Genomic DNA, 27,424 nt, shown 5'->3' on the forward strand with positions numbered 1-27,424 from the left:
GCAGGGGGCGGTCAGGAATCCGAATGGCTCCTCCAGACCCTCCTTTTCGGGACCAGAGCACCTTCCCCCAGCCCGCAGCTCCAGGCGATGAGCTGGGGTACGCTGCGGGCGGGGCGGGAAGGAGCCCGGGAGAGAGGGGGTGCTGCGCAGTCCGCCCGCCGCCAGGGGGCGGTACAATGGCGGCGCTGCCGCAGCGCCCTCGGCGCCCATTGGCCGAGCTGGGCGTGCGCGACCTCTGGCGGAGCGGCCGGACCGCAGTGCGCAGGCGCGGCCGCCGTGCGGGCGGGCCCTTCCCGACTGCCTCAGCGGCCGGCTCATGGCGGCGGCGGCGCGGTGACGGGTGAGCGGCGGGCGGAGGGCCCGAACCGGCCGCGCCTGCCCGGGGAGGTCGTCCTGGGCTGCGGAGGGGTGTGGGGAGGCAGGGCAGAGCAGGAGGCGGGCGGTTTTTCCCCCTCAGCGGCCTCGGTCGTCTAGTTGCTCCCCTCCCAGGGGGTCTAGGCCCGAGGCGGGGTGTCAGGGCCCCTCAGCCCCCGTCTGCGGCCCGAGTCTCGGCCCCTTCCGTCCGAGTGGGGAACGGCGATAACAGCCCGCTCTGTCTGTTAGCGTGCTTACAGCCCTCTTACTTTGCTCCCTTGTGCCCCCCTGGCCGCGGTGCACCCTCTCCCCTCCAGGCCCTGAGGCACAAAGCCCCTTTCCCGCGATGGCAGCACCCTCCCTCTGTCCATACGCGTAGCATAACGTACCCCAAGTGCAGTATATCTACCCCAGAATAGCTGCACGCCTACTGCATAAACTTTACTTCTCTGTGGCGGGTGGGAATTGTGATAGTGCCTTGTCCTCATCCAGTTCCCATATGCGTTGTAATGTTCCCTTGTATGTTTTGTTCCCTGTACCCATATCATAAAATGATTTGAATTGGAAGGAATGTTAAAGATTAGTTAGTTCCAAACCCGCTGCCATGGGCAGGGGCATCTTCCACTAGACCAGGTTGCTCAAAGTCCCATCCAACCTGGCCCTGAACACTTCCAGGGATGGGGCATCCACACCTTCCCTGGGCTGCCTGTTCCAGTGTGTAATATATGAGTAATACTCTCCAATGAGTGCAACCTTCTCCATTTTCTTGAAGTGAACTGTGTTCTGCTGAGTCCTGGTTGTTCATGTTCCACTGCAGGATTAAATTGTTGGGGTTTTTTAATTTTTTTTTTTTTGCTGAACTTGCCACCTTTTGGAGTTGGAATATAGTGTCAGGTCCACTGCACCTGAGACTTTTTCCAAGGTTTAAATGCGTATAAATTGTATCTGTAGCAACAGTCATCTCCTGTATGCTGGGCAGGTTCCCACAAATATAAATATAAGTATCTGTCAGGCTAATGAGTCTGTAAACTTCCGCTGTAGACCATAAATCAGTCATGTTTGAGACTGCAGTAAATTACGAAGTTAAAAGTTTTTGGGTGGAAATAGTGTAATCTGGGCCCATCAGAGACTAAATAATGAACTTAGAGGTTGTTCCACAGGTGATAGACCTCTCATTGTATTCAAATTTTCTTCTGTTCGTGTCAGATGCAATATCAAAGGGATACATTTCGTGTCATGTTATTGATTTTGTTACCTAGCTAATTTTTTATATATATGTGTGTGTGTTGTCTATGCAGATGTAAGTTCTGTGTATCTGAGAGCCTTTTAAATGTTGTGGAAATAGTGACTTAATAATACTCTGGCAAGTAAATTTAGTTTAAGAAAGATACTCCTCTACAGCGATGCGTCAAATAGTGGAATTTAAGACGTGTGGAATATACGTGTGGAATAGTGGAATTTGATGTGTTTGTGTGGATAGTTTTTAAAGTCAGCAAAGACAATAATTCCTTTGTGTTTGATTTTGAAAGTCTTGAGGCTTGTGTTATAGTTAATGTTGAATTTCTCTGTGAACCTGAAGATACCAGTGTGGACTATAGCTGGTCCACAAAAAAAACCCAACACTTCTTCAAAGCTTGAAATTATTGGTATCTAATGCTGCAAATGTAATTTTAGGAGGTTTCTAACACCTGTTAACATTTGAACAGTATTAATTACCTTTCAAACAGTTACTTTTAAACAATCTTACTGTAGTCATGTATCTGTTACTAACCAGAAAAATGTTACCTATTTGAATTTTCCCTGGCTCTGAAAAAAAGGTTTATAAAGATATAATGTACAAACATGTATAAACCAGTAGCAGATAAGCCCTGAACGTAAGTTTGTTTTGTCATCTGGATTTTTTCTTTTGTCTTTTAGTTTTAAATTGAAGAGAAAATGTCACTTTACGATGACTTGGGAGTTGAGACCAGCGATTCTAAAACAGAAGGCTGGTCCAAAAATTTCAAACTACTACAGTCTCAGTTGCAGGTGAAGAAAGCAGCCCTCACACAAGCAAAGGTATAGTCTCTTTGTGTATTTGCTTTCTATTTTTCAAACTGCTTTTGTGTTCAGAGCACTGAGGAAAGTTTGTGACCTTAGGATACTGATTTGGGGTAATTTTGCCAGGCTTTGTCTATGAGTTTCTCGTGAGGAACTTAGCAAAACCACAGGGGGAAAAGATGAGATGCGTGTTTCTTGAAGTCTGTTGGAGTCTTGAAAAATTAAAATTGAATGAAGAACTGACGTGTGTGCTGCAAACCTCAGATTTTTTAACTAGCAGAGCCGAAAGCTGATCTTCAAATCTAACTTCAAAGATAATTATATTAAACTTTTCTTTTTAAAGTAGGTAAAGGTCATACTGTGATTGATATTTCGCACTACCGGCTGTTGATCATTCTTGACGTTTTGCATCAGTTATTGTTCACGTGTTTGCATGGTTTTATGCTTGCAATTTGGAAGACTTTCAGTGCTAAAGTGCAAAGCATTATGCATTAGAAATTTTTGTAGAAAGTATTTCCAGTATTTTCCCCACGAAAGGGAAAAGGAGTGCAGGCTGGTTCCTTGCGCTTAAATTGTGACAGAGCCGTTTTCTCTTTCTGTTGCTACGGTTTTACCCTTTTTCTTTAAGCAGTGCTGATATTTTGGTTCAGGCAGGATACGTGTTCTTTGTGGTGTGTAGGTTCTAGAGAGAGAGTACTTAATTAAAAAAGAGTAGCATAGATTCTAAATGTTTAAGTAGGGAGAACATTTTTTCACTGGAATTACTCCTGATTTATGCTGCTAAAATTGAGAGCAGGGTTTAGTTGATAATTGGAACAACCTGCATGAATGAAATCTAAATGGCTACTGTATCAGATATGCTCTTGTCTGTGTAACTGATATGCAGTGTATGCATAGACTAACAGAGGGATAGAATAGGATCAGAAAATTCAGAGTTCGGAATAGATTACTACATTTTATCACATAGTAAAATAGGAAGAACAATGGATCTTCGGAATAAGTCTGAGCCCTTTCTTAAAAAAAAAACAAAAACAAAACAAACCAATTGATTCAAACTCATCTAAAGAGGTTATCTGAATTTTTAATGTGTGTTTCTGGTCATAGTCCAAACCTAGGACCATTCACCTACCACCGTAAGTTCTACTGCGTGTTACAAACAATATCTGGTCTCACTCGCTTGAGAACGGGAAGGTATGCACTGGTTTCCCTGAAGCGTGCTTTGAAATATTGGCATCAGATCTGTATTTGTGTAGCAGCTCTTTAACCATAGTTGGCAAGTATCCATCCCAAAAATGCATGGCCTTTGCAACCACTAAAATATGGCATAAACTAAGTTATCTGTGTCAAGGTTCTTTAGAAATGTTGAGAATTACTGTATGTTGACAAACTGAAGAGAAATTATACATTGAGCTTTGTGCAGTAAAGAATTTGAGACAGTGGTTTTCATCCTTGTTAAAAAAAATATATATATACCAGCTGCACATATACCAGCTGCACATATTTAAAGAAAGCTGCTTTTTAGAAAACTATTTTGTTATCTTTTCTAGACATTTTGTGTTTTGGTGATTTTTTTTCAGAGTCAGAGAACAAAACAAACAACAGTCCTTGCTCCCGTGATTGACCTGAAACGAGGTAGCTCTTCTGATGAGAGACAGATTGTGGACACACCACCTCATGTAGCAGCTGGGTTAAAGGTAAGACCAAGGCAGTTAAACAGTCCAGCTGTTAACAAATGTTTTGGAATTGGAATTCTTTGACTGCAGTCTGTGGTTTTGTTTTTTCGTCATCTTTCCTAGTTGTCAAATAAGTGATCATTTTTTCAAATTTATTTCCTCTACTCAGAGGTTCTTTAATTAGTGAACGTTTTAACTTTATGCGGACTTCCATGTCGTAAAACATGGAATTACCAAAGTTAATACACAGTTAAAATGAAGTGTTCCTAGCGTATTTCTCCTGGACAGCTTCAGAGTACTTTGCAAGACAGCAGTTTGGTCAGGTAAATAATTAATGTAATTGTAATTGCACCAGTGTTGGAACGGGACCCGTATAACGATCAACTTAAAAATAAAAGCCACCTAACCTTCTAAAATTGATTTGTCATGGTAAGGAATCAAAAGAAGCTTTTTCCCTGAAATGTGTTCAGAGGTGATGGTTCTGAAATAGTTCTTTCAGATGAGAGAACAGTATGTGCACCTGTGTCAGTGTTATATTAGTAACAGATGATGAAAATGACTGATGAGATTGTGTGGGAGGAGCCCTTGCAGCTGATTGCAACAGCAAGATACCATAATACTTCTAATAATGAATTAATGGGTTTTGAAAAATTCTTGTTCGTGCTGATTTGCTGCTGCTTTGTTCTTGGCAGGGGGAGTGGATGGGGGTGATAAATTTGGGTGAGTGGGAATCTGGGTGATATGTTAGTTTTAAATAAAGCAGAGATTTCTTCTAGCACCAGTGAGATTAGGATTCACCTGCCATTACAGAAGTCAAGAACTGAGTTTTGTGTTGTTGGGAGTGAGAAGGAAGTGTTAAACTCCTGGTGTCCCACTGGATTTTTTCAGATCTCAGCTGAAAAAGTTCCTTTTCCTTTTTTAAGGATCCTGTACCTAGCGGTTTTTCTGCGGGAGATGTGTTGATTCCTTTGGCGGATGAGTATGATCCCATGTTCCCAAATGACTATGAAAAAGTGGTAAAACGTCAAAGAGAGGAGCGACAGAGGCAGCGTGAGCTGGAGAGGCAAAAAGAGATTGAAGAAAGAGAAAAGTAAGGCTTTTGTTTAAACTCATGATATGTTGACAATTTTATAAAGAGTTGACACATCAATTTGTTTAGTTTTATCCCTCTAACAGTTTCGGGGAAATTCTTAAAGGTTTTGTGAAGAATACTGTATGCTTGTAGAAACAAGCACAATGTTTTAATTAATATGTTGTAATGCTTTTGCTAAAATTGCCTAACAGTGCAAAAATTGTAAGACTTATCATGTTTACAGCCTCTTTGGCTGAAAGACAGGTCAAGTTTTTCTACATTGACTTTATTTTGATAGTAGCAGCAGTATTTGGGTACTACATCCATCATTTTCAGACGTTAACCTTGCAGGTATTTTAGAGTTTTGTTATCAGTATAACCTGACTACAGAAATACTTTTCAACACTCAAAGATAAACCTTTCTACTTTTAAATACTCCTAACTGGTAGATGAATGCAATCAGTTTTAAAGGTGTAGCTAGCACAGCCTTTGAGAGGCATAGTTGCATTTTCTTTTTTAATACTTTGCATTCAATTTAAGTAAGTTAATTGAGTATTTATTACTATCTTGTCTCTAAACAAAAGAAAACACTGCTTATTTTTAATTATCTTAATGCCCTTTCCCTGGAATAAGAAATCTCTCTAATCACATTAAAGAAGCTGAATGCAGATTCAGTGCCCCATTGGAATAGGTGATGAAACATCTGCCAGCCAGGCAGTAAGATTGTATTTGCTTATTGTAAGTAAAATGAATAAGCCAGCTTCATCATAGTATGAATCATCTGAAGTCTATGGAATTACAAGAGTGATATTCTGATTGTGGAAATTAATTAACATTTCTAGTTATAGAATCATAGAACGGTTTGGGTTGGAAGGGACCTTAAAGATTATCCAGTTCCAGCCCTCCGCCAGAGGCAGGGACACCTTGCGCCAGACCAGGTCACTCAAAATCCCATCCAGCCTGGCCTTGAACACTTCCAGGGATGGGACATCCAAAAAGTTCCCTGGGCAACCTGTTCCAGTGCCTCACCACCCTCAAGGGAAAGAATTTCTTCCTTATATCTGATCTAAATCTACCCTCTTCCAGTTTAAAGCCATTACCCCTTGTCCTACGACTACATGCCTTTGCTGAAAGTCCCTTTCCAGCTTTCCTGCAGCCCCCTTTAGGCACTGGAAGGCTGCTATCAGGTCTCCCCAGAGCCTCCTCTTCTCCAGGCTGAACAGCCCCAAGTCTCTCAGCCTGTCCTCACAGGAGAGGTGCTCCAGCCCTCTGATCATCTTCATAGCCCTCCTCAGGTCATCTGGACTTTTCTGTCTTCTCTCAGTTATATCTTCATCGTTCCATAGTAGTACTGGTTTTAGCATCTTGTAGCAGTTTTTCTGGCTTTGCTGGGAATGAGATCAGATTTAGACCTCAAGCTGTGCTCTTAACTTTAGAAAAAGGAAAAGTATTTTTCTCAAAAAGTATTAAAAGGAGTAGTTTTGTAATCACAATAAATCATGGTGGAGTGAAAACAATTCTTGAAGCATTTCTCAGCTAAATGTTAAAAGTTTTAATAGACTTGCCTGAATCTTATTTCTAGCTTCTCAATGATCTGATAATTTAAGCGTGATGGGTTTTTTTTAATTGACTGAGTAAATGATACTACTCTGTATAGCCTGTGATGGTGAATTTAAAAGGGATTCTGTTCAAAGCAGGATGATTGATTAATATCTCTTACCTTCTTATCAATTCCATCCGACACCTCTTCCATTGTACTAATTCAGTTGCTGTAGTCAATTTGGACTAGATCTATTCAGATACTTCCTCATTTCCATACATTCTCCTTGGCTGACTTGCAAGTGGAAAATAATCTTCCTTTGAATTCATCTTATATTTTACAAAAAATACTCTATGAGCATAAAAGCAAAGAAACAAAAAGTAAAGGTGTTTACTTACACCTTCACGGAAGACATTATAAAATGCCAATTAGAGTGTAGCAGTATAATTCACGCTGCAAAGGTGGTATCACAAATTAAAGCAAAGATTTAACTTTGATGGTTTCTTATCCTAACTTACTGTGTCTCCTAGAAGACGTAAAGACAGACATGAAGCCAGTGGGTTTTCAAGAAGACCAGATCCTGATTCTGACGAAGATGAAGATTATGAAAGGGAGAGACGAAAAAGAAGTAAGGGAGCTGTCTATGTTTTTGATGGAGAAAGAGGAGAGAAAAAAAGGGGGGAGGAGTGGCAAATTCACAATCCTGTTCTTGTTTCATGTATTCTGTATTTCTCTGTTCTCATCTGAGAAGTATACTTTTATTTCTGAGCCTTTAGAATAAACCTAGCATTTTATTACACCATTAACTGTTGTAATGCAGAAATGAGAATCGCAGTTGAATTTTCCCTGTTAAAGCTTGCTTTCCCTGCATTTGTTGTTTGAATGCCCTTAGAACTAGTTAGAAGATGTGGATCTGAGTGATGAGATGTATCTTTGCATAAACAAAATTAAACTTTATTCTTTATCAGCAACAAAGTTACAGTAAATAATTCAGATCTATTGTTATTTTAAAAAACAACATTTCTGATGGGACACTTGAAATATTTGCTCTGCCTTGGAAGTTTGGGAGTACATTAGAATATTACTCAAAATATGGAAGGGTCTTTGTACTTTACTGCTTTGAAAGTGCGGTTAATCTTGAACAGAGGATCTTTTTTGCATTTGGTTTGATTGAGCAGTTTTAGAACTGAAGATTTGTTTTGCTGTAGTCTTTAATTTTGAAATCCTGTGAAATATGTTTATGATAGCCACAATATGTAGTACATTGCTGCAGTTTGATGTCTCCCGTGATGTGCTTTTCATTCATTTGTAGTTTACTGCTATTGAAACTTCAGAGTGCTCTCTTGCTACTTTTCTGTTGATAGATAGCTATGTTAAGAGTTGGCTGGTAAGGAGCCAGCAGCTGTGTTAAGATTCTGAGCAGCAGAACCTAATCATACAAATGTCTTCTCTTCCATTTTGCTCCTAGGTATGGGAGGAGCTGCCATTGCACCACCTACTTCTCTTGTTGAGAAGGATAAAGAGCGTAAGTACACCAAAATCCTGTTCTCTAAAACCTAGCAGTGGTGTTTGTTTCTCGCTCAGCCTTCCATTCAGTTAAGTTGTGCCGCTCTTCCCGTATGATCTTTGCGGCAGAAAAACTTGCACTGTTTTTTGTTGTTGATGGGGTGAAGCTGTGGGGAACCTGCAATGCTACTGTGCATCACATCTCTGTTCTGAAGGTTTCTTTCCGTATTGCTAGAGAAGTGGTTTGGCAAGCTGACCTGTTAAACCATGTTCGGTTACTCATTTCTGATGTGTAAGAAGAAATGTTGCAGACAGATTTCTCTGGGTAGACTAGAAACCTCCACAGCCTGGAGGGGGAATTCTTCCATTACCGTTTGCTTTAGGAGGTACTTTATGAATACCTTTTCTGAAGGGGTTATGCGCTACAGACAGAATTTTCTAAGTTTTGAGGGGATCCAGTATCTGCTGAAGAGATGTGCATGTGCTAGGATTTCCCCGAGTGAAGTTAGCTTGAAGATTACAGTTGTCCACTAGATGGCACAATCGTGCTGTAAGAACAAAACTGGTCGGATTTTTTTGCATGTCTAATTGTCTTACATTTTAAAATTAAAATAATGAACAGCATGTTATGTGTGCCATTAAAAATAATAAGGAAAAAAATGATCTTATGCACGTAAACTTTCCTCTGGGAGTACTGATTTTATTTATGAAAATATTCAAATTTTTAACATCAGGCTTGGCGGAGTAAGTGAGTGATATAATAGTGAAAGCATTTGGAGTGTCTAAACATTAAAAACAGAAAGAGATTGTTTTGAGTAAATAATTAAGAGCAATTGAGTGGTGTCAAGGAAAAGTAAATACAGGCTGGAAATAGTAGAAATATCCTGAGGGGGGGAGCTTTCAAAATGTGACATGATCTCGCAAGGAAGCCTTTCTATGGCTTGTTGCTTGATGCTCAAATCTAGGCTGGAAAAACCTGAGAAACTATTGCTGTAGCAGAAGTCCCGTAGTCCAGTCCATCTGCTGCTTAAATAGGGATTTTTTTCCTCATACAGCATCCCCAAACTTCACATCTGACGCTTTATTTGGTAAGATAGAAGCACTAATTCACAAGAAAATAATCTAAAATGTAGTCAGTCTAGAAGTCCATGAGTACATTCAAAAGTGTGTTCTGCGTATTTTCTTCAGTGTTCTGTAGACTTTTTATATTTTGCCCTTTGACTTGTCAGTGGAAGATAGTTTAGTAATCTAATCAGTATGGGAGATATATCTCTGTCTCCTAGGAAAAGTTTCAGTTCAGAAATTGTCAGTGAGATCTCTTAAAATTGTGTAAATACTTTGCTTCGAGTTGCATTCATTCTTTTTAATAGACTGATGTCTCTTTTGTGTAAACATACAGAGTACTTTTCTTTACAGGCCTCAAGCTGTGTGCTTTTTTGTCATAATTCTGTTGCTGATGAATGGAGCTTTTAAGTTACCTTGTCCTCTGTCTGGATAAACTTGTTGTCGTGCAGGTGGCTTCTTAATATTTCTTTTCTCCATTTGATAAGAGGTTAATAAATGCGTTACAGATCTATGGATATAAACTCATTGTATATCCTGTGAGGAAAATCCAGAACAACAACTCAGATCTTGTTTCTGAGAGAGAGATGAGAGGATGTTAAAGCAGCATGTGCAGAGGAAACATTCTTCTGATTTGGATTTCTGTGGAAGGCTTTTTTCATAGTTTGTTATTATTTTATTGAAAAAGCAAATGTCTCTGTTTTCTTCAGCTGTAGCATCATTTCCATTTGAAGAAGAGTCGAGACCTCGGGCACCGTCTTCCAAAGCAGCTATTCCTCCTCCGGCGTATGATGAGCCAGAAAGACCTCGTTCCCCCACGGGACCTAGCAACTCTTTCCTTGCTAACATGGGGTAAATGATTGACTTATGCACATTTTGTGAAAAAAGGCATTAGAACATGGTGGAAAGTAAAAGTTAAAATAGTTTGTCGATAGAGAAGGATGCAACCCATTGCATGTATGTGGTTAGTGTGACTGTGTGTTGTCCTGACTGGCAGGATATAGAAAAAGCAGTGAATTTACTCAATCGAGAGAAGAGCATTTAAGGTGGTTGCATTCAAGATTGTGCTTTTAAGTGAGTTCTGAAGCCACACTCTGGTATAAAGTGTTTATGGCTTGTACAAGCCGAGCTACTGTTATATACAGGAAAACACAGATGGCATGTTAGTTCCTCTAGATTTCTTTCCCAGCTTTGTCTTAAATTTGCTGCATACCAGTGGGCAAATCGTTTCAGCTCTACTTGCTTTGTTCAAAATTCAAAGCATATTTGCATGAACGTAGCAGCTGTGGCTGCAAATTGCTTTTCTGCCTTGGATTAGCATTGTGTGTAATGCTTGTGTTACTACTGTGGCAACAAAGTGAAGTTGAATTTATAGCTAAAAACAGCTTAGAGACTTCACTTGAAATGTGTAATGGTTAACTGTGGTGGTCTCAGCAATCCCTCTGAGTGTTGTGGAAATGCAGCCTCAATCAAAACTGTATCCAGGATGAACACAGACATAGAAGTGTAGTGTATTACATTACTACACTAGATCTCCATTTTGGAGACAATTTTTGATCCATTTTTTTTCATAAAAACGGTTGGGTTTTTTTTCCGTTGTCCAGAAAAAGGATAACCAAACTCAGTACTGCTGACCCGCTTTATGCATTGTTACCATCTCTCATTAGCAATACCCTGAGGCCGTCGCTTCATTGAGGGAAGTGCTGAAAATATGACCTAGCCTGCCTTACTTTGACCACACAGTTGCCTACTGTTTATTCTATGATTTAGTGTTTTACCCTTTCAGCAATACATAGCCAGACTTGATGGCCTTTTTTAAAACTCTTTGTATGTTTTATACAGAATGCTTAGAAAATAGTCATGTAGTCACTGATCCTGTGTTTTCTGTGTAATCTTATGTGCCTGTTGATAAAATGGGGGTGACTGAGCATAGAATATTTACTGTAGTTTAAACTAGTATACCATGGCATGTTTTTTTTGTGTCTCAACCTATCTAGCTGTGGTCTCCAAAGAAATGTCAACACGTGTAGGTATGTTTTGATTCTAAATATTCATTCAGTGGGAATTGCAAAACCTGTCAGTTGAGGTGGTTTTTGTAAGGTACTTATAAAAAAAAAGGTACCTTTAAATAGCTTGGGGACTTTATTGCCTCAGTACATTCTTGAAAATTCAGAAAGGTGTAATTAATACTGAAGATATCCAGATATTTTTTTTAGGAAGGGCTAGCAAAGCCATGTACTCTGGAGCTTATGCCAACTTTGAATTAATAGTGGAATGTGATCTAATGTGGGGAATAGATTGTTCCGCATTTGCCTTTTCTTTCAAGGTTTTTATACCAGCCACTGACAAAGATAAGAAGCTGTACTAAATAGTCCTTCGTCTGATCTGATTTGTGATTTACTATCAGCAGCCTAATCTAGTGAAATACATCCCTGCCCGTGGCAGGAGGGTTAGAATAGATGATCTTTAAATGTCCCTTCCAACCCAAATGATTCTATACAGTGTGTGATGATGACTTGCACTGCTAGTGGAAGTTGGGTTGTATTTGTGAAAGTACAAGCAATTTTATTTAGTCAACTTCTCTGATGACTCTTCTGTCTGTAATTCAGGGGTAGCTCTTTTCATCTTCACAATTGTTAGATTGTAAAGTCATGTAGAAGCTCTTATGTTTTCAGTGTCTGGGTAGTGACATTTTAGGAGGTAGAATATTTGAGTGCTCAGGAGAAATGCAATATTAATGTTTTGTATAAGACCTTTACTAACTGATGCTTTTTCTTTTTGCAGAGGGACAGTAGCTCATAAAATCATGCAGAAGTATGGTTTCAGAGAGGGCCAGGGGCTGGGAAAGCATGAACAGGGGCTGAGTACAGCACTGTCAGTAGAGAAAACGAGCAAGAGGGGTGGCAAGATCATCGTTGGCGATTCTACAGAGAAAGGTAATTTTGTCCTACACCAGTAAGTTGGTGAAAAATGGTCAGAGAAAAACAATACTTTGGGCTGAGTGGAAGTTCCTGGATTTTTTGTTTACCATCTGTCCTTGCAGAAAGTATTGGTTAAGAGTTGGAAGAATGACTCATATTCCTTCTTGTGGAAGTTCATATTTTTAATATTTTTTTAAAGTGGTCTTCTACTAATTTTGTTTAGCTCATCCTCCCCTTCCTCCATCAGTTATTCTCCTTTAGTGTTTAGATGCCTCTTCTCTTCAAGGGATGATCCTGCTCTGCTCCTGCTGGCTTTCTCCCTATCGTGTGCTTTGGATATTGCCCTCATTTCTCTGCTGTTGCCTGGTCTAGAGACAACATCTGGGCTTATTAGAACCACTCCTCTGCCTAAGCACAAGTGTTGGAAGTCAGGAGACCTCATTTTTACTTCTGTGGGGATCTAGCACAATTCTGAAATTATGAATGATTTCCCTTGAAGAAATAGTATATTGTCAGTGTTCTAGCTTAATTCACGTTCTGTAGCAGTGGATTTTTCTGCTGCTTATCCTTCCAAATAGCTGTGAGTTCTGAATGACTGTTCCTCACCAGTGAAGCTAAATTTTGTGACTTTTATTCCATTATTTGATAACAGTAAGGTTCTGATAAAAGGCCCCATATGAGGTTTAAATGAGCTTTAATCTTAAATTATTTAATGATTCACTGTTCTGTCTTTATAACAGAAACGGGCAAGAAAGCGGATTCTAACCCACTGACTGAGATACTGAAATGCCCAACTAAAGTGGTCTTACTAAGGGTAAGTTGAGAGTAAAGGGAACATGTCTCGGTGTCTGCAGCATACGTGACTGGTTGAATTGTTTAAAATGATGTTCCTGTTAGAATGACTCTGTAGAGTTCGAATGGTTCTGTCCTGCAACTACATGGTGCTTTGTGTTGTGGAGAAAATTTGTGTCTTCCTGAGATACAGGTTGTGACTGTAAATCAACATGGGCTTAGATTATACAGTTACCATGTCTTAGTACTTGGGAACTGTCTCCTCCCGTGGCTCCTGACTGGTAAACAGAAGCTTGAAGCATTCCTGGTCACGGTTGCGTCTATCTGTGATTTGCCTGCATAGTCATCTACACAGACTACATCCAGTGAGTCAAGTTTATTCTTTTGACTTTCAGAACATGGTAGGTGCTGGGGAAGTGGATGAAGATCTAGAAGTTGAAACTAAGGAAGAGTGCGAAAAATACGGCAAGGTTGGGAAATGTGTCATCTTTGAGGTAAGAGATAATCTGTCTCTCATTTTGGCTCCTCTGAAAGTCAGCAGGGCACTTGTTCCTCCTGACTCACCTGTTACTGCCTTAGAGAAAGGGCATAGATTGGAACATCGCTCACGGTCCTTTGCTGTATTATGGTTCTGTATTTTCCAAATCTATGAGATACAAGCTTTTAATGTCAGCAACTGGGCAAAAATCTCTGGGTATTGTGCTTTTGGAACCTTTTTATTGTTGTCTCTTCACTGCTTTTGTGAGGAACAGCAATTTAAAACTGTATTTTTGCTACCATTCTAATTACTATTGGGTTTGGGTTTTTTGTTTTGTTTTGTTTCAGATTCCTGGTGCCCCTGATGATGAAGCTGTAAGAATATTTTTAGAGTTTGAACGGGTTGAATCTGCCATCAAAGGTAGGATACTAAATTGTGTTCTGTGAACCTCAGAGTTAACTTCTGCAGAGAGATTTAAACAGTCTCACTGATTAAACTGCTTAGCTAAAGAAATGTTTATTTTCTTGAATTGCTTGCTGACCCATTCTTGGCTTAAATTCTAGCTGTTGTGGATCTAAATGGAAGATACTTCGGAGGCAGAGTCGTGAAGGCTTGTTTCTACAACCTGGACAAGTTCAGAGTACTGGATCTGGCAGAGCAAGTTTGATTTTCAAAATCTAGCTCGAGGTGTCACTGTTTTGGCAATCATGTTTTCAGCAGTAGGCTGGGAATAAAGAAGAGAAAAGTAGCTTTCCTAGCAAACTGGAAACAAGCCTCATTGAATGGATTTTTCACATTCGTTGTGACATACGTTATTGTAATATAAAGCCCTTTGAAAGTTCAGATTCACGTCTGTGTGTTTTGGAATTGCACAATTTTGCTTATTGCTCTGGGGATCCTGTTTTTTTGAGCTTTCAGATGACTTTGTTCTTTGGAAAACCCACTGCTGAAGAGATGCTTTGTCTGTATTCCTGCTTTCCTTGTTCTGGTGCTTCATCATGGAGTCCCTCTGCTGTATCCACAATAAGTGGGAAGCTTTGGAAAAGGACTATGTGCTGTTATGCTTCTCTTCCCTGATGGTGTCTCTCAGAGTTACAGCCTTGCTCTCGTAAGTCCTCCATCTGCACGCCAGAGTGATTTGGGGTCGTTGGACAGTTGGCAGCTAGTTTGTTCTCTTCTGACTCTGGGACAGTACTTTCTATGCCAGAATGGAGACTAAAGTAACAAGGAATGAGTCTGTCTTTCTTCCCAAATCCAAAGAAAATACACGTTTCACCCAGGGAAAGGGAAGGAGTTTAAAGCGCTTAGCCATTTGCATCAGAACGAGTGGACTTTTAGCAGGAGCTGCGTGCTGTCGGGCAGTCTTTGCTAGAAATATCCAGAGTTAACTGATTACAGGTCATTATTGAAATGCTGTAGGTAGAACTGAGGGAAACTCATTCTTCTCTCTGGCCAGCTGTCGGATTCTCACTTCCTTTAATGTCACACGTAGGTAACTAACTTTTTGTATAATTGATTCAAACCTGGCATTTGCTCTCTGTATCTATATTGGGGGTCAAACAACATCAGGGTTGGGCTTTTTTTTTTTTTTTTTTTGGGAAGGACTGTCAGTGAAAGTTTTTGAAGTAGGAGGCAATGGAAGAAAATTCTCTTATGAAAATCTGAAGAGTTGACAAAATAAACTACTAAACACTACAACTCTTTTTTTTTAATCTGATGTGAAACAATACATAGCACTCGGCTCCTGATTTTATGTTTGCTTTTTGCTTGGGAACAGTATGCAACAAAGAGTTGGCAAGAGGTGGCCGTGCAATGATGGCAGTTGTCTCTGTGCTCCATTGCACCTAGAATTGTACAGATACTAAAAGCGAAGTGAGCTCTGAGGACGTTTTAGCTGTTTAAAAGCTGATGCTGGATGTGTTTTTCCTGTTATACACATGTATTGGGGGGAGGGAGTATAGACCTGTAGTTGATCAACGCTGTGAATATCTCCAGTTATTGCCCTTCTTAAAAGTTTTGGCTGCAGATCTATATGACGAACCCTTCGTCTTGTGTTTCGCTTATTTTGTCCGCTTGTGTTCCACCAACCTCTGTACAAACATTTGCTTGTAAAACACAAAACGATTTTTAAAAAAAACTTGTATTTTACCTACTGTGTGTGGCTTCTTTACTGTCCTCTTCTGTTGCACAAGGCCCTCCCACAGAGTCAATTGCTTCTACACCACGTGTGCCGCCGTTGGCGATAGCTGTAATCCAACATTAGAAAACCTCACTGCAGCAGAGGTGGAGAACCGGCCTGACTAATACTAAAACTGCAGGACTTGGGGCTATAACAGAATCTAAACTCTTATTGGCTCTGCTGTTAGTTTTCTGTTTGACCTTGAGCAACACTTGAAGGCCTTTGCTACTTTGTAGTAAAACAAAGAAATTAGCCTAATATGAATTAGCATAGATTTGCTTGTAAGTGTCAAATAATTTGAGTAGCATGCTGTAGAAAGTTAAGCGCTGATAACAGATGTAGTATGATCTGAACTTAGCTTGAAATATGGCCTGGCTTTTAGCAACATGATTTGTTTATGATTCTTATTTCAGCAAATGCCTCTGTTCAGAGTGACTAGCTGTAAGCATTTCCTAAGGTATACAGACTATTTTTTATGTTTTATTACCAGCTCTTCTGCTGTTTTGTCCATAATACCAGTTTCTGAGCTTCCAATTGGGTGAGCTGGAGGTCTTCCATTTGCTAAGAATTGCTTTACTGGCAAGTTTTTAACCATTTAGTTCTAAAAATCCTTATTGTGGTTGAAGACTTACAGGTAAAGGTTACCCCTGGAGATGCAGGGGAGATGACTTGTTCATTTAGTTTTTTGTGTAGGAGATCATGCTATAAATAAAAAAGTCTCTTTCTGTGCGATGGGGTCGCTAGGCATAAGCATACCTCCTTCTGAAGTGTTAGCAGACCTCCATTGCCTTAGTTCCATCTTTTTGTGATTTCTCATTTTGGTGGGTGCTGTACAAACCCATAACGCTGGAGCCCAGTTTGTAAGCCGTTGTACTCCAGGCGCTGCCGCAGTAAATGCAAGCACATTTCCACAGAAGTGGAAACCTGAAAAAGATCAGACGTGCTGACTGGGGTCCTTAGTCAGACCTTACTTGTCACAGATAAGGCAGTTAGTAGGAAGCATTTTTTTGCCAGTGCACATTCTTCCACTGAGCCTGTGTTGTTCTGTTGGGTCAGACTTTCTCAGGTATAGCTGTATCTTGCATGTCTTTAAAAATTTTTTTCTGAATTTATTTCCCTACTTCCTACCTCCTCTGGAAACTTGTTACTGACTTTTTTCTATTTCTAGTAGTTTCTCAAATTATTTTTTATTTAACACCGCCAACTCTTCCTGCTTACACATCCATTTTTTTCCTGACATGATTCATCGGCGCCCTCTCAAAAGGCTCAGCAGCACTTAATTTGGAGTTCTTAGTTACAGCTATAAAGTTCTACTTGTTTGTCTTTGCATACTTGAAATTGCGCACCCACCTTTTTCTGTAATGTACGTACTTGTAACTGTGGTCTGAAGCAATAATGTTTTTGTTTCTCTTTGTGTGGTGCCTTGAAAGGTTGTGATTGCTTTCATGGTTGTTATAACCCCAGCGTTTCATTTCTGAGCAGTAACAGCTATTTCAGAGCCCATCATTATGCACGTAGATTACGATTGTATTTTCTTACGTGTGCTGTTCTGCGCTTAACCTATGTTGAATTTCAGCTGTCGGTTTATCACTTGCCTACTCAGTGTCAGACTAAAGAAATCTAATGAGCTCAAACTCACAGGGAACATTTTCAACATTACTGTTGTCAAAATCTAAGTTTGCTTCGCCAGTATATGAAAGGTGAGAGCCGTTGCCTCAAATAACTTGCTGTCTGAATAGCCGTACAAAGACGGAGGGAGGCAGACAGGAAAAAGTGTCTTGCCCAAGGTCATGCAGGAGGTTGATTGGAGAGTTGAGATTACGCCCTATTGCACTATACTTGCAACCAAAACCCACTATTCCTCATGGAGTTGCTTTTTATTTTAACAACAGAAAATGGTAAGTGCTCTTAGCCTTGGACTTTGGATTCTGAAGTGAATTTAGCTGAGGAGGTGTAAATTGCATGCTGCAGTCTGTAAGCACTTTCATTTTGAGATGCTTATCTTGAAAACAAGGTCCTGTAGTAGGTTTATCTGAGTGTGTTGGAGTATTTTACCTTTCTATGCAGGGGAAAATGTGCATTGTAATCTCACATTGTTCTCATAAAGATAGAAGGAAAAATACTAAAGACTTCAAAGAGATTCTTAAACCTCTTAAATCTTTCTTGCTCCGCAAGCAGAAGTCTAATGAGGGAGTACTTTGTGTCCTTACAACACTTATTGCAAGAGGCCCTGAGCAAGACTCAGATTCATTCCATATTAAATTAAAAACCACATTTGTGCCTGGAGTTGTTCCTCCCCAGGTGCAGGATTTTGCACTCCTCTTTGAGCTTCATGATGTTCCTGCCAGCCTGTTTCTCCAGCCTGTCGACGTCCCTCTGGGTGGCAGCATGACGGTCTGGAGCATCAGCCGCTCCTCCCAGGTCGGTGTCATCTGCAAACTTGCTGAGAGTACAATCTGCCCCATCACCCAGAGCATTAGTGAAGATGAACAGGACTGTACTGGAGTACACCACTGGAGTGGTGTACTCCAGTATAGACTCCTGGAGTACACCACTAGTTACTGGCTTCCAGGTAGACTTCATGCCACTGATCACCACCCTCTGGGACCAGCCATTCAGCCAGTTTTTAGTCTCCCTCAGTGTCTGCTCATCCAGCCCATGCTTCAACAGCTGCTTTAGGAGGAGGATCTTATGGGAGACAATGTTTGAAAGCCTTACTGAAGTCCAGGTAGACAATACTCACTGCGCTCCCATTGTCTACGAGGCCAGTCCTTTCGTCATAGAAGGTTATCAGGTTGGTCAAACATGACTTGCCTTTGGTGAATCTATGCTGACTACTACTGATTATTTTCTTTTCCTCACTTTCCAGAATCAGCTGCTCCAGAAGCTTAGAAAAAAAAAAAATGAAAATTCTCTAAAAATTAGAAAAGAATAAGAGCATCCATACAGCTGAGGGCTGCTTACAGATGCAACTAGCACTGATAACGTGTTCCTGACTGGGTACAAGACTATAACCCTCTTCCCAATAAAGCAAGAACTGCTTGTGGTTGTGCAGAACTTGCTGTGTTGCTTGCGAGCACTTTCTGTACCAGTAAGTGCAGTACTGTGTGGGAATGATTGACTCCCTAGGAGAATTCGTGCCTTTGGGTGATGAGGCTGTTGTCCTTAAAAAAGGAATAGGGATTTATTGCGTTAGCAGTGTACTGTCTTAATTTGCCATCAGCTGAGCAATTAGAGTTTACAGCCTGCCCGCAACTGGAGGGTTTGTTTGCTACTTTGAAAACTCCTGTGTTTTTTCAGGTGCTGTTTGGATTTCTAAACCTTGCATTTGCATCTCTATATGGAAGGAGACCCTTCAAGAGAGACAGGCACTGTGGTGGGTTGTCGCACCACCACTTCTAGAACCACCCACTAGCCAGACTCCAGCTGCTGCTTGGTGGCCATCAGTGCCTGAGTTTGGGCTTCACCCCTGTGCCAGAGGAAAGAATTGAGCTTTTGTGAAATTCTGGATCTGCCAGCCAGGAGACTTGGCTTTCTGCTATGCTGAGCAGTGATGGAGACTACAAGACAGGAGAAATACAGACTGGTCCTTGCATGTGCCCTGTGAGCAGAGGCTTCTGCTCCCCAAGACTCCAGCACTGGTTCCTCTTGAATCCTGTACACCTGATCCAGACCTTTTTTGGGAGAGCTCATCTTAAAATGTGAATGCTTTATTCTGTGTTGATTCCTATTGCAGGAAGCAAGCCTGGTGCTCTGTGACCATGAAAGAACAAAGCAGCTCCTGCAGAACATTGCTCACATACCGCCAATGACTTCTGGTTATGGCCGTAGAAGGGACTTTTTGTGACGTCCAGCTGGAGATGGTCAGACAGCTCCTGGCAGGACATGTGATAAACATTGGATGTTTAATATGTGAACTCCATCTCTGTCCTCCTTTGGCCCGGAACTGCGTTTCAGGCAGGTGTTTTTCACCTGTGATGTAGTTTATAGTGGATAAACACACCTACTTTTCCTTTTTCTGAATGTTGACGTGCTGTGGTGTTCTGGAGAAACAACTGTTTGAGCTGTGAATGTAGGAGTGCTGGTGCTCAGAGTAGTGGATGAGAGAGGTTTGGGTATTTTGAAGTGTTGGCTGACTGACTAACTGGTTTGTGTGTAAAAGGAGACAGATCTCTTGGAGAGTCTCTCATCTGTGCCTGTTACGCGTTTGCAGAGTGAGCTTGAAACTGAACCTCTCCCTCAAAGGACTGCAGTGATGTTTTATGCAACAATGAGGATGATAGGATATTTCAAAGATATTAAAACTGGCAATTACGTGAGTTGTTTGTAACATCAGACAGCTCCAGAGCCTATGGACCGTAGCCCCTGGGCAGGTCTAGAGGTAACCATAGATATTCATGTCTTGTGTCTGAAGCAACAAACGAGTAGCTGCTCCTCTCTTCTCCTCACCAAAGGAACTGTGAACTCTGAAACTCTCTACATGAGCATTTAAGATGGTAATATCACCTTTCTGCAGGCTAATGCGTTAGATATGCTGTTTGCTTTGAATGTCCAGGGTGATTTTACCTCCTATTTACTGCGAAAAATCTTTTGTGTCACATGAGATGCGACTCAGCGAGTTAGTGGCAAGGTGGAGAAAATGAGTGTGAAGGTGGAAAAGCTGCAATGGAAGATCTGAGAGGTGAAAGCCAAAGAAGACATTGCAATTAATTGGAGATGGATAGTGTACACACTTCTGCGGATTTTATTTCCCCTACCTGCTTTCTCTGATTTCTCATTCCTGCTGAGCTCATGATTGCAGCTTTATGGCATTTCCTTTCTTTTCCTTCTCTTTTTAGTGTTGGGAAACAGGGAAATCCCAAAGCATTGGGATTTGTGCTGCATTTCATTCTTGTTAGTATAGAAATGTAAGAGCACAGCCTTAAGTCTTACATCCAAACAGCATTAATACACCCTAAGCTTTCGGCCCCATAGGTGTGGGCAGCAGCAGATGGGGGAGTGAAGCTCTGCTCCCGCCAGAGCGTGTCTCCTGTGCAGGACACCCCACTGCCCTGCTTTGGCCAGCCTGAAGGCTGGGGCTTGCCTGCCCATCTCCCAGCAGTTGTAGCACGCTCTCTCCAGCACTGCATTTGGTTTACAAGACAAACAAGCTAACTCTGAGGTTAGCTAAAGCAGGCGCCGGAGATTTTGCAAGGATGCTTTAAGCAGCACGTGCTTAAAGCCCAAGACAACCTCAGCTATATGAAAACCAGGATCTTTCCCAGGAAGATGACTAACACGTTCCTTGCTTCTCTGCTTCTTATTCCCCCTGTAGCAAGACTGTGTTTTTTTCCAAAGCACTTTTTAAGCATCTTGCCACTTCATAGCCCTTGAGTTGTTTTTCTTCTCCCACTCTCTAAGGTGTGATCTCTAGCCTCCACTTGAGAACTTACAGCAAATCAACAGCTCGGGAATCTGTGTGGTCCTGCCAAGACAAAGGTCTTCAACTCATCACAGATTTCTCCACCTTTTGCCATGGGCAGAAAGCTGAGTAGCTCTTTTGGACTTTGCTGCTTTGAACTTGTAAAACTCGTATAACAACTGTGAACCAAAACTCAGATGATACTCCAGTGAAACACAAAAGCTTCTCCAGCACCTGCTCCTCCTGTGACAATGGGAAGAGAAAACGGGTGGGTTTCGTGTCATTTGAGGCACTTGAGGAAAATGCTGGGACTCTGCAATTATGGTGAGGCAGGGTTGTCACTGGGAGAGGATCTGGGCTGCAGCAATTCCCCATGATGACTCTTCTTCCCTCTTTGTACGAGAGGGTGATGCACTCGCCCAGCAAAATTTAAAGACCTTTCTGGGGATGTAATCATATGGCAATGAAGTATACTCAAACTAGGGTTCAAGTGTTTGCCTGAAGAACAAATTTAAGATGAAGACCCAGGAACATGCAGCCCATCTCCCTGTACTGCACCAGTTAAAGCTCTGCACACCATCCCATGTAACAACACAATTGCTTCCACAGATGGACTAGATGACCTTTAAAGGTCCCTTCCAACCCAAACTATTCTATGATTCTATGCTGTCCCAGAAGTATCGTGTTCACCTGTAAGGGCTCAGCTCTTCCAGGGAAGTCAGGAGTTTAGGGCTAATAAGGAAATCAAGTAAGTTCTGAAAATATCTCCAGCCATCACAGTGCTATTAATGTATTTCTCCCCCTATTTTCTTCACTTTGCTTTCTACCTGATCATTTTGAAGTGTTTTGCTTAGTTTTATTCCAGCAGGTCACTTTATTCATGGGCAAAGCCTGATGGTCTTTGTTTTTCCTGCAGCGTTTTTGCAGGCAAAGTTTGGGAGAATGTAAAAGCCTGGAAACCTGAGGCTACTGTCAGTTTTTATATCAAGAAACTCATGATGCTGGCATAATAAAATCAATAAATACTTTCCTTTTTCTTATTAAAAAAAAAAGGGGGGGGGGGATTGAATTGTATGGCAAGGATTTGCCTCACCATGTTTGGACTGTGTGAAATAGAATTGATTAGTTTTCACTCTTGATGCATCAGAAGAAGGATGGAGATGGTTTTTCCAAATGTGACATTTTCTCTTCAGTGCCAGGTGGGTGTGTGGTAGCAGTTCAAAGCCATGGAAATCAATGGAGGGGAGACAGTTTCCTGCATGGGAAGAGCAAAATCACGTTTAGAAACCTGCTGGAGCCGACAGCTGCATAAAAGCCACCAAGGTATGTCTCCGACAGCGGGTGGTGCTGCTGCAGTAATTACTGCATGCAGATCACTCCAGGGAAATGCTGTCTGGTTCTTTACCGGGACCTTTCTCTCCAAAACACAAAAACTGACGACTGTGTGTAAAACAGGAGACCAGCACCTGGAGCTGTGCAAGGGACCAAGAGCACCTGGTCCTAAGTCTTTGTCCTGCATCTCTCTAATCCAGTCTTGTCTCGACACCTTTATAGAGCATCTAATCTTTGTGATATGAAGATGCCAGCTCTAATACCAGCAGTTAGCAAAAAGTAATCTGTCTAGGTCAGGCTGCAGTGTATGTGGGTTGGCTGGAAAGTTTCCAAAAGCTGTTTGTTCCCAGTCCCTGCTGCATCTTAAGCCCTGATGACCTGGTTGGGCTGCCTGCTCTCTCAGCAGAAATGGCATTGCCTTTGCTAGCGAAAGCCCACAAGCCTCTTTGCGACTTTCCCTTCTGCTAAACTGGCAAGGCTGAAGAGTCAGGCTTGCACTCAACACGTGGGGAGAGCTCGCCATGTGAAAGGGAGCTCGGTACTAGGTGCCTTTGGCTTGGGAGGATTAGCAAAGGCCTTGAAAACGTGGGCATGGGCTGAAAACAGAAACCTTGAGGCTATAAACAACTCACTGACGGTCAGCGACTGGTCACTAAAGTACAACCTTGAGAGCTGGGAGAGATTGGCTTAGGTGTAAGAGCAGCGGCTCAGCAAGAAACCGGCTGAGCAGTGGGATGAGGGGCGTGATTCTGCCTGGGAAAGCGGCACCTTCCAGCAATGTGTAACCCAGGGGCTGAGGCCAGAGGCTAAGAGCCTACTGGGCACTCAGGCATCTTCTCAAAGGACAAAATAGGATTACAGAAGCCCAATCGATCGTATAAGCATGTCCCATGACATACCCAGCGCCAGCAATTATGAACACCCTCGTCTTTCTTGGGTTTGTGCCACGCAATCCATTCAAAATGTTATAAATATTTTAAATGAGCTGTTTGCATTATTATTTGCTTGTAGACTACAGCCCTCGTAAGTGAAGGAGATTCCTGTGACTGATTCTCGGGCTGAACCGACTGCATGGCTCCAACCCCAGAAAAGCATCCACATTGTTGTCTCACAGACTGCTACCACCCATTATCTTATCGTATCACTAACTGGAAAGGGAGGGCAGTTCAATACTGGTTTCCTGGCTGAGCAATCACTGATACGAAGATCCATAGCTCCTTGTACAGGTAAAGACATCTCTGCTTCTCTTAGGTTCATGCAGAAATGCAACTTAGCCCGGCACAGCATCCCATCTCCTGTCCCGTTGATAGAAAGCCTGATTCGGGGCAAGATGGAAGAGGCAAGTTAAATCTCCTTCTCAGCCAAAGAGGGTTTTTCTGGGATTAAGGATGAAGCCAAGGGCTGCAGACACAGCATCTCAGCCCAATACAGGTTTTAAACCTGGGAGAAAGGTAAAAGGACTCTTCGCTGTGTTGGTTCTAACTAAAAAAGCCCCACTAAAATGTTAATAATCATTAAATCATGCTTTTGCTTCCTTTGGCTGGGAAAGGTGCCCACAAACATCGCTGCTGCCGGTGCCTCTCCCATGGAAATCAGCACTTGGGAAGATCTGGCGAAGCCATCTGGACCATCCCTCAGCCCCAGGGCATGATCAGCACTGGCTAAGACGGTTCCCAGCCTGTTTGCCCAACCTGTTCCTAAAACCTCAGGTGATGCCAAGCCACCCGCTGCCCTCTCTGCCCATCGCAGCCCCTCATTTGTGCTCTGCCAAGAGGAGAGCTGTCCTCATTTCACCAGCCTGGACCATATTTTGTTTAGTTTAATCTAAACCTGGTTTTGAGACTAGCTTGCTTCTCAGCTTCTTTCAAATTATTATTATTATTACTTGTATGTTGTTCTTTTTAGATCCTAGAAAGAAAATATGCTGAGCAGTGAGTAAGAGGTGAAAATCCTAGTGCACCAGAAATCCCTGGACTATGTTTGAAGGCATCCCTGTTTATTTAAACTGCCTGGCACCATTTAGCTGCCTGAGGTGCTTTCTGTGGGAAAAAAACCAACAGCAACTAATATAAGGAATGAGGTAACAAGGTGTTCCAGTTCCCACAATGGCCTTGACTGGAGCTTGGAAGCTGCTTTCTAGAAATTGCCCATGGGGAAAACAGAACAGATGTGTGGAGACCAAGGATAGTCCCATCTGAGATCGTTCTAGCACAACGCACAGAGCAACTGGAGCAAATCCCAGTTATCAACCAGATGCTTTATTCACTTTAGGATCATAGGATCTTTTAGGTTGGAAAAGACCTTTAAGATCAAGTTCAACCATAAACCTAATACTGCCAAGTCCATCACTACACCGTGTCCCTACACATCACATTGACACGTCTTTTAAATACCTCCAGGGTTGGTGACCAGTTCCATGGGAAGTTTGTTCCAATGCTTGATAATACTTTTTGTGAAGCATTTTTTCCTTATATCCAACCTAAATTTCCCCTGGTGCAACTTGAGGCCATTTCCTCTCATCCTATCACTTGTTACTTGTCAGGAGAGACCAACACCCACCTTGCTACAGACTCCTTTCAGATAGTTGTATAGAGTGAGAAGGTTTCCCCTCAGGGAGAGGGGAGGACCCGTTTTCTCTGGGCTAAACAACCCCAGTTCCATCAATCTCTCCTCATAGGACTTGTTCTCCGCACCCTTCACTAGCTTTGTTGCTCTTCTTTGGACATGCTACAGCACCTCAATGTCTTTCTTGTAGCGAGGGGCCCAAAACACAGAATTTGAGATGTGGCCTCACCAGTGCTGAGCACAGGGAGACAATCGCTCCTCTGGTCCTGCTGGCCACAGTGTTCCTGACACAAGCCAGGATGCTATTGGACCTCTTGACCACCTGGGCACACTGCTGGCTCGTACTCAGCCAGCTGTTGACCAACACCCCCAAGTCCTATTCTGCCAGGCAGCTTTCCAGCCACTCTTCCCCAAGCCTGTAGCATTACATGGGGTCGTTGTGACACAGGTGCAGGACCCAGCACTTGGCCTTGTTGAAGCTCATACAGTTGGCCTCAGCCCATTGATCCAGCCTGTGCAGATCCCTCTGTAGAGCCTCAAGCAAATCAACGCGCCCACCAAACTTGGTGTTGTCTGCAAACTTACTGAGGTTACACTCGACCCCCTTGTCCAGACCATTGATAAAGATATTGACAGAGCAGATGATTTCCTGAGGACCAGATTCAATAGAGGATGTAGCTTGTAAGTCTCTTCCCTTGAGGAGCAGCTGGATCCATGGTGACTGGCCTTGTTTTTCTCCAAGGGATGCAGGGGAGAAGTAAGTGCTTCACTGCTCAGCTACCACCTCTTATAATCCCAAAATTCTCCTGGAACGGCAGGAGCAGCCGTCCACCCACTCACCTGCCCTGAGGCTGGATGCTTGCCCAGGGGTTATTTAAGTCTTTGCACCACTTCAGCCAAGGGGATGGCAAAGCCTCTCTGCCTCCCTGACCAGGAAAGCACCTTAATGTGGACCTTAACCACCAGCCTCTAATACAGGACCTGATTGCACCTATGACGCTCTGAAAAGCTCCTACCTGGAAGATTTTGGAGCTGAACTGACAGTGTCCAGGGCAGATCAATGTTGCAGAAAAAAAAACAACTGAGGACTTAGGCACCTTCCAAGCTATGCAGGCACTGAGGGGGATGTTATGGACAGCAAATTTGGACATGAGCATCCAAGTGTGGATTTTGATGGACATGACTGGTCTTAACCCTGAGTATATTGCGTTGTGTTTCTTCTGCCAAGCCCTGGAATCATGTGCTGGAAATACTCCTCCACAGATGAACTGCTGATCCGCATTTATCCCGGGCAATAAAACTAACAATCTATTTTTGTGTTTTATGGATTTGGAGGCTCATCACTTCAAGGAGCAGCATTCAATTTGTGGATTACAGCACCGGGTTAGAGTAGGGCTCCCTTTCCTGCCGGGGGTGGATCAGCAGAGCTCCTGGGCGGTAGACAGGGAACGAGGCCAACAACTGGGAGGAAAAAAGTTTTAACAGCAAGATGACAGCATGTCTTCTTCGATGCCCTGGGGATCCAGGATGCTTGGAGACGTTGGGTCAAGCTGCCAACCCTCGCAGGAGGTGCCAGCCCTGTGCCTGCTCCTGCCCGCCTGGGGCCGGGTCCTTCACAGGCACCATCACTGGTAGATACCCGCACGAGTAAGAGGGGGCAGCACCAGGCTCTCCTCCCTCTACCTTTAGTTGCTCCCCATTTCTCAGCCATGAGCTGTACTGGGACGGCTGCAAGGAGAAGCCAGGGCCATGCAGTGCAAGAACCCATGCACAAAGCGGGGCTCAGCAGCCTCCAGCAAGGGGTGGAAGGAGTCTGAAGGACACAAGCAGGGCTTCACAGGCTGTGGAGTAGCATCAGGGCTTGCTGAACTGCCTCCAGAAAGCACTGGCTGCTGCTGGGTCATGCAGCGAAAGGCAGGTTGTTGTCATGCCGCCCTGGCCTCGGGCACGGCTCGGGTGCCCTTCTCTTGCACGTGGGTATTTGGGCCACGTGGAGTGAAGAACGATTCTCCTTTACCTGCTGGGCTCTGTCTGGCAGCAGCACGTGGACGTCTAGCCCAGCTGTCTTGCATTTTCCTAGCCTGTGGCCCTTTAGGGTTGCTAAATGTCCTGGAAAATTCAAATTTGGGGTTATTTTTTCCCCAAGAAAATGGTTGCCCGCTCAATTTGCCTGGGCAGACACCCAACCCCAGCATGTCCTACCATGTTCACTGGGGACAGGGTAGAAACCAGCTGCTGTAACTGGTTCCAGTTGCTGGAAGGAAGCCCAGCAGCCCATGCCACCAAATCTTCCATGCTTTTGTCCCTCATACGATGTTGAGGCTCAGGGACATCTCTGCATGCAGCGGCCATCACTCCCAGAGCAGGGCAGGGGCAGCAATACCACACAAGATATTGATGTTGCTGCCACCATTGGTGGAGTTACAGCTCCCATAACAGAGCTGTGAGGGCATTTTTGGGAGCACTCCCCACCTGCTGGCTTAAACAGGTTTCTCCAGGTAGGTTTAAG

The 27,424-nt window shown here is 42.8% G+C and overlaps 1 protein-coding gene and 1 long non-coding RNA gene across 3 annotated transcripts; both read left to right on the forward strand.

Annotated features, from left to right (window-relative positions):
• The first annotated feature begins 275 nt into the window (after positions 1 to 275).
• Positions 276 to 15,586, forward strand: RBM17 (RNA binding motif protein 17). 2 transcript variants are annotated; one of them, XM_086744620.1, is made up of 12 exons: positions 276 to 340; positions 2,272 to 2,412; positions 3,972 to 4,088; positions 4,991 to 5,157; positions 7,210 to 7,307; positions 8,148 to 8,204; positions 9,958 to 10,099; positions 12,032 to 12,183; positions 12,909 to 12,982; positions 13,356 to 13,454; positions 13,786 to 13,858; positions 14,002 to 15,586. In XM_086744620.1, the coding sequence occupies exons 2-12, from the start codon at positions 2,290 to 2,292 to the stop codon at positions 14,103 to 14,105; spliced, it is 1,206 nt and encodes a 401-aa protein (XP_086600746.1). In that variant the 5' UTR covers positions 276 to 340; positions 2,272 to 2,289; the 3' UTR covers positions 14,106 to 15,586. The 2 variants fall into 2 exon arrangements, with proteins under 2 accessions (XP_086600746.1, XP_086600754.1); XM_086744628.1 differs by having other exon boundaries at positions 7,213 to 7,307.
• A 6,512-nt stretch (positions 15,587 to 22,098) lies between these two features.
• Positions 22,099 to 24,742, forward strand: LOC147601963 (uncharacterized). Its single transcript, XR_015257548.1, has 3 exons — positions 22,099 to 22,341; positions 23,362 to 23,576; positions 23,900 to 24,742. It is a non-coding gene; the product is annotated as an uncharacterized LOC147601963 (long non-coding RNA).
• The last annotated feature ends 2,682 nt before the right edge of the window (positions 24,743 to 27,424 follow it).

This window comes from Chlamydotis macqueenii, chromosome 1 (genome assembly GCF_036417535.1).
Source record: "Chlamydotis macqueenii isolate bChlMac1 chromosome 1, bChlMac1.mat, whole genome shotgun sequence".
Classification (NCBI taxonomy): Eukaryota; Metazoa; Chordata; class Aves; order Otidiformes; family Otididae; genus Chlamydotis; species Chlamydotis macqueenii.